General features: G+C 28.8%; 1 protein-coding gene across 1 annotated transcript; it reads right to left on the reverse strand.

Annotated features, from left to right (window-relative positions):
- Positions 1 to 3,104: 3,104 nt before the first annotated feature.
- On the reverse strand, positions 3,105 to 3,803 carry LOC126845410 (uncharacterized). The gene has a single exon (XM_050584065.1). The coding sequence runs from the start codon at positions 3,801 to 3,803 to the stop codon at positions 3,105 to 3,107; it is 699 nt and encodes a 232-aa protein (XP_050440022.1).
- Between the last annotated feature and the right edge of the window lie 3,412 nt (positions 3,804 to 7,215).

Consider the following 7,215-nt stretch of genomic DNA (forward strand, 5'->3'; position numbering starts at 1 on the left):
CTAAAGTTTTAAACAATCATTCATTCATAATAATCTTTATTTAATTTAACCCTAGCTTCATTTACTAATTTTATCATAGCATCATTCGTTTTTTTGTCTAAACTTTTTTCTAATTTTTTTTCTAATTCATCATTCATTAACGTCATATTTATTTTATTTTCCAAACTAGTGATACATTCTTTGAATGAGTTATTTAATTCAGATTTTATTGTTTCTATCGTATTTTTTGAAACATTAGTTATTGATTCATTATGTGTATTTAGTTTTTTTTCTAAACTATCTTTTAAACCAGTCTGAGTTTCTAAGATAGAATTTTTTATACTATTTTCCAAATCAATTAATTTCGAATTTAAATATTTACTAACTCCGATATCATTGAAATGATTTATATGATGACCAAAATAATCCATTATTAATTTAAAAATAGAGATCTTAACAGTGACAAGGACTTCTTATATACTAAAACCAAAACAAAAAAACTATATTATACGAGTTTACGCACTTCTCGGGTAAATGGCGAATACTCAACTATGCGGTCGTGTATTAACATACAATAAGCACTAACACCAGTTAAATTATCATCAGCTTCTATTTCTAAACGTAAGTCAATTGTAGAAGAAATTTCAGAATCGTTTTGTTTACTAACATCTAAAACAATAATTGGAGCATTTGATAAAAACAATTTTGGACTTAGTATCGGATTTCGAAGTCCATTTTCATAATATGATTCTTGAAACGATGTATACATATTATATAATAATGTAAAATCGTTGTGCGTAAAATCTAAATTTAAATTATCATAAGGATAAACATTTGAGTTCAGAAACACTTTAATATTTTTCAACTTAGAATGATCAAATTCGCTTTTGTCTGCAGTTATTGAATTGTTACGATTTTTTTGGAGGCCTACAATGATATAACGAGGTTTTTCCAATTTCGTTGATGTTTTTAAATTCCATAGTACATTTTTCGTGTTTCCGAGTTCAGGGTAAGTATATGTTTCAAATGATCTAAATGGTATAAACAAATGTTTTTCTTTTTCAACTATTTTCATTAACTTTAGACGCTGGCTATCATCAACACTAACATGAGGAACTTTCCAAACAATATTCTTAATATTCACACTACCTGTAGTTGCATCATCACTTTTTTTAATCAATGCATTTAAATCACTATTTGATCTAGTTAATATGAGTTCTATTCGTGAATTTAATAAAATTTTTCTATAATGCTCAAAAAAGCCTAACCAGTATTTTAGTGGTATACATGCTGTAAAATGACCATTTGTGTCTGATATGGATGAACTATTTTTGAAAGTCCATCCAGCATTTTCATAACAATAATAATTATCTGGTGTACTTGAAAGATATCCTTTGATAGAACTTGTAATACCTAACATTCGTGAACTATCTATCTCGATACCATTTAATTCTAAACGAACTTGTTCAAAAAGAAAAGATAATCCATTATTACCTAGTTTTACTTTATCTTTATCTTCAATGTCGCCTTCGATGTATAAAAAGCTTTCATGTAAATATGGGTATACATCAGTTTGTTGTACACATATCCTAATTTCATCATTATTATTAAAAGCTTTAGTATAAGGAATATATGAGTGAAAATCAAAATTAGTTATTTTCGAATCTGACACATAACCCATATCAACTTCCAAAATATCATTTTCAGGCATTTCGATTACTTTTTAATTCAAATCCAAGTTGTCTTAAAATATTTTTATTTTTTGACGTAAGATTTATTTTGTTTTTCTCCTTGTTGCTCGGTTAGATTTCGTTTTGGGAATGGAAGATTTTTTATGTGACGGTTCCTTTATATCTAATATTTTGTTTTGGAAATTAAAAAATTTCAACCCCATTTTATGAACCGTACCGTCTAATATGAAAAACTGTTGTAATTTTTTCACCTAAATTCTTTAGTGGTCTTTGATCCTGATCAACTAACTTTACCGTTATATTATTTATTTCATTTGTTATCAATGGATAATATATTAAGTTGCTAGGTGCTTCAACAATTTTTGATCCGTGTACTGCTGTAGGGTAAAACTCATAGACTGAGTGTGAGGGTTTGTTACCATCAAATGATCCTTGAGCAATACTACATAATACTTTTATTGAATTAATCATACTAATATTAACAGTTTTTTGAGATTCGTGTAATTTATTCGGTTCTAATTCCACTTCATCAAATCCTAAAACATGTCTTAAACTGTTATCAATAGTGAAATCGATTGTTTCAGAACAGTAAACATATGATTTAAATGTATTGATGTTTGGAAATATGCTAAATACAATATTTGGATGGGTTTTTTTAATCATGTTTTTAATATATTCATTTATTTGACTTAGTTCATAACACCCTGGTTCTATTTCAAGCTTTAAGATTTCTTTATCCGTTTGTTCACTCAGAATGTGTTCATTACTTTTTGAGAAAAAATCGGAAGATTTATTAATATTACTCGTATATGATTCCGTGAAATATTTAGATAAATGTCTTGGATTATGATCAATAGCATTCTTATCTGATTCTAGTGAAGAACTACTGCTTACAGGAACATCGCGTTTATTTAATATTGTATTGTTCTTTATAATTATTCTCAATTTATTATTGCTTTCATTAATATTAGGAAAAGAATTATATGTCTGAAGATTTAATAATGCTATTTCTGAGTCCTCAGCTATAGTTAGTGATGGAAAAAAATTTGTTGATAACTCTGTAGTGTTACCTGATAAACTTATTGTTGTTGATTCATACATTGTAAAAAATCAATACATAAATGACCACAAATAAATGTATTATAATTTTGATATTTTGAGTAATTATATAAAATATTGTACCCTTTAAAACGATTTTGGAGTTCAATTGGTGGTGGTAAATTACCAAAGCTATCAAAATACCATATGTTGTTATATTTTTTAAAGTAAGCAACCCAATGCGATCCTTTTTGACTTATTCCAGCAAGGTTAATAACCGCACATTCGTTTTTAAAAATAGTTTTTGGTAAGCTGTCACGTGAAAATACACCACGGAAATGTGGAATTTTTAATTGTGCAACATGTTTTATAATGTCTTGAGAGGAAAGAGGTCTATTAGGTAGCATAGTAATTAGTTTTTTTTTTCTTAATATTTCTTCTTTTCTTCACACCTAAACCTGATTTGTCTAAGTATAAACCTTTACCATTACGAACATTCAAATATAAGCCTTTACCAATTTTTTTCGTTTGTCCAGTTTTAGAATCTTTAACAGCTTTATAGATATTTGCTGCACCAGACGCAAGACTACCGAGGGCTGAAAGTCCTGCAAATATTGGTATCAAAGGTATAGCAGAACCCCTTTGATTTGGTACCTTAATTTTTCTAACTTTTTTAGACTTTCTTCGAGATATTCTTTTTCTTACTGCTCCAACTAATTTACCACCTTTTTTAGCTTTGCAACAACCCATACCAATTTTACGTTTAGCTTTCATAATGTTAGTAACGGTGTAGGCTGCAGCTTTTTCCCCGAATGAACTATCTTTTGCTTTCACCCTATCCCACGCTTGAAATTCTAATTTTTTATCAGCTAAATTACGGTTTGTTACGTCTTTATTTTTTAAATACGCTATATCGTGGTCACGACAAGCCTCATCAAGAAGATTTATAGGTTTATCACCTCTAGCCAATCTTTTTTCAAGTTTTGTTCCAGGTCCACAATATTTATAACCTGGTAAATGTGCTTCGAACGGAAGTTTATTTATTAGTGTATTAACGAGACCTTTACCGGTTATACACTTTTGCACTCTTGGCATTTCCTATATATACTAAGTATTTTTTCTTAGTTCACAACTATTATATATACAAAAAAAAATGCGTTTTATAGAACAGAATAGTAAATTAAATATTAAAAATATAGATACAGAAATTTCTAATAAAGCAATCTCAAGACATGGACCTTTACTACCAGATAGTATCCGATGTATTATTGTTGGATCTAGTGGCTCTGGTAAAACAAATGTAATGTTTAATCTTCTTACACATATAAATGGTTTAAAATTTGAAAACATTTATTTGTATACAAAAACGCTTAACCAAGAAAAATATATTTTATTGAAACAAATTTTTGATGGTCTAGAAGGAGTGAAGCTGTTTATTTTTACGGAAGCTGAAGAAGTAGTTAAACCACAAATAACGAATCCAAATTCTATTTTTATTTTTGATGATGTGTTGTGTGATACTCAAATACCCATTCAAGATTATTTTAGTATGGGGAGACATTTTGGTGCTAATTCAGTTTTCTTTTTAGTTCAAAGTTATTCTAAAGTTTTAAAACGATTGGTACGCGATAACTGTAATTTATTAGTGGTGTTCAAACAAGACGAACGTAATCTAAGACATATATTTAATGATCATATTTCAACTGATATGGATTATCTAGATTTTCAAAAAATGTGTATTTATTGTTGGGGCTATGAAAAATATGGTTTTCTTGTTATAGATAAAACTAGAAATGTTAATGATGGTCGGTACAGACGTGGTTTTGATGTCTATATAAGCTTGGTGGAAACTGAAATATTTTTTAGTTTGCTAAAATGTCAGAAAACAAAATATTACTTAACAATTTGGTAGAATCAAAAAATAATATCAAGCGGAAAATTATGGAGTTAAAGCGCGGTGTTTTAGATTCTGAATATACATTTAACGAAACATTTAAACCGATTATAGAACCACTTAATATACTAGTTAATGACAATAAAATGAATAATGTTATTGATGAGGAATTATCTGTTACAACAAATGAGGAAAACGCTGATCCTCAATTATATGAATTCAACAATTTTATGAAATTACCTCCAAATAGAAGATCATATGATCCATCTTATGGTATGCGTTATGATAATATTGATAATCAACTAAAAATTGGTAATTTCCCAGTATTCATTGCCAACAATAAAATTTATGTAGCAGACAAAGACTATGATTGGACCCCAGGTCTATGGTCGTTACTTTGTGAAAAAAACCCTAAATTAACTACACGTCAGGATTTTAAATCGTATTACAAAATATTAGATGCTACAGAGGTTCACTTAAATGTTAACGGAGGACCTAAATCTAGCCAATCTTATAAATGGACTTTTATTGTTAAGCCATATTATACTGAAAAAATGTTACAATTGAAGACAACAAAAAGAGCGAAACTTGATGTCAGTTTTATAGCTTCAAAGGCAGCGGAAGCTGCTCATTCAAAAGATCCAATCACATTTGAAAAACCTACTGACTTAGAAAAGTCAGACGATTTTAAGTCAAAAGAAGGATCTGGTATATTATATAAGAATGTACAACCTAATACACAAATCATTTATTATGATAATCCAAATGAATTAGTGTCTAGGCTTGCTCTTTTAATGGCTTCTAAAGAGGCTGGGAATACAGGTGTAAGTAATGAAATAATATCAATAATTGAACAACTTCGTGAACGAAAAATTATTGTTTAATTAAAAAAAAAAAAAAAATATATAAACATTACCACTCCTCCTCTATACAATTATTTTTACTTTCTTCTAAAAAGTATTTTTTAAATATTTTGAAATTTCTCATTATGAAATTCCAATCCAAAATCCGATTGAACAAATTTAGGCTGATGAGTTTTTAATATTTTCATCATCGCATCTTTTATAGTAATTGCTGATTTATTTTTTAAAGGTTCTAACCATACGTATTTAGTAAACGTATCAATAACAACTAAAATATATTTGAAACCACTATTTTTCCTCGAATGCGCCTGCATATCCATTAAATCAATACCATTTCTTTTTTTTAATTTAAATTTAAATTCATTAAAAAAATACTTTTTAGAAGAAAGTAAAAATAATTGTATAGAGGAGGAGTGGTAATGTTTATATATTTTTTTTTTTTTTTTTAATTAAACAATAATTTTTCGTTCACGAAGTTGTTCAATTATTGATATTATTTCATTACTTACACCTGTATTCCCAGCCTCTTTAGAAGCCATTAAAAGAGCAAGCCTAGACACTAATTCATTTGGATTATCATAATAAATGATTTGTGTATTAGGTTGTACATTCTTATATAATATACCAGATCCTTCTTTTGACTTAAAATCGTCTGACTTTTCTAAGTCAGTAGGTTTTTCAAATGTGATTGGATCTTTTGAATGAGCAGCTTCCGCTGCCTTTGAAGCTATAAAACTGACATCAAGTTTCGCTCTTTTTGTTGTCTTCAATTGTAACATTTTTTCAGTATAATATGGCTTAACAATAAAAGTCCATTTATAAGATTGGCTAGATTTAGGTCCTCCGTTAACATTTAAGTGAACCTCTGTAGCATCTAATATTTTGTAATACGATTTAAAATCCTGACGTGTAGTTAATTTAGGGTTTTTTTCACAAAGTAACGACCATAGACCTGGGGTCCAATCATAGTCTTTGTCTGCTACATAAATTTTATTGTTGGCAATGAATACTGGGAAATTACCAATTTTTAGTTGATTATCAATATTATCATAACGCATACCATAAGATGGATCATATGATCTTCTATTTGGAGGTAATTTCATAAAATTGTTGAATTCATATAATTGAGGATCAGCGTTTTCCTCATTTGTTGTAACAGATAATTCCTCATCAATAACATTATTCATTTTATTGTCATTAACTAGTATATTAAGTGGTTCTATAATCGGTTTAAATGTTTCGTTAAATGTATATTCAGAATCTAAAACACCGCGCTTTAACTCCATAATTTTCCGCTTGATATTATTTTTTGATTCTACCAAATTGTTAAGTAATATTTTGTTTTCTGACATTTTAGCAAACTAAAAAATATTTCAGTTTCCACCAAGCTTCCTGTGTTCACAATTATTACAGTGAACACCAACCTCGGGGGATAAGAACTTTGTCAAATATTCATCCCGTATCGGCCCCAAGGGCGTCCCGAGTTAAGAGTTACAGCCGTAGTTGGCCGGCCAATCCTTTCCCGGTTCTATTGTTTTTGTCTGTGCTTGTGTTTTGTTTTAATTTTTTCATTTCCACCGGTAAGTAATAATGTAGTTTCGAACAAAACACACATCTGTATGCGCAGTCAAGGCCCCCAAACAATTTGTTTACTCTCGAAACTATGTCAAATTTATTTTGCAAGTCGTACCTGGGTCCAGTATTAGTACAAAATACATTAAAAAAAAAATGTATAAAAATTCGACGTGCT

Source organism: Adelges cooleyi, unplaced genomic scaffold (assembly GCF_023614345.1).
Source record: "Adelges cooleyi isolate 19-005CV unplaced genomic scaffold, UGA_ACOO_1.1 ACOO_flye_CR_arks_rails_tigmint_CR_PRNA_784, whole genome shotgun sequence".
NCBI lineage: Eukaryota > Metazoa > Arthropoda > Insecta > Hemiptera > Adelgidae > Adelges > Adelges cooleyi.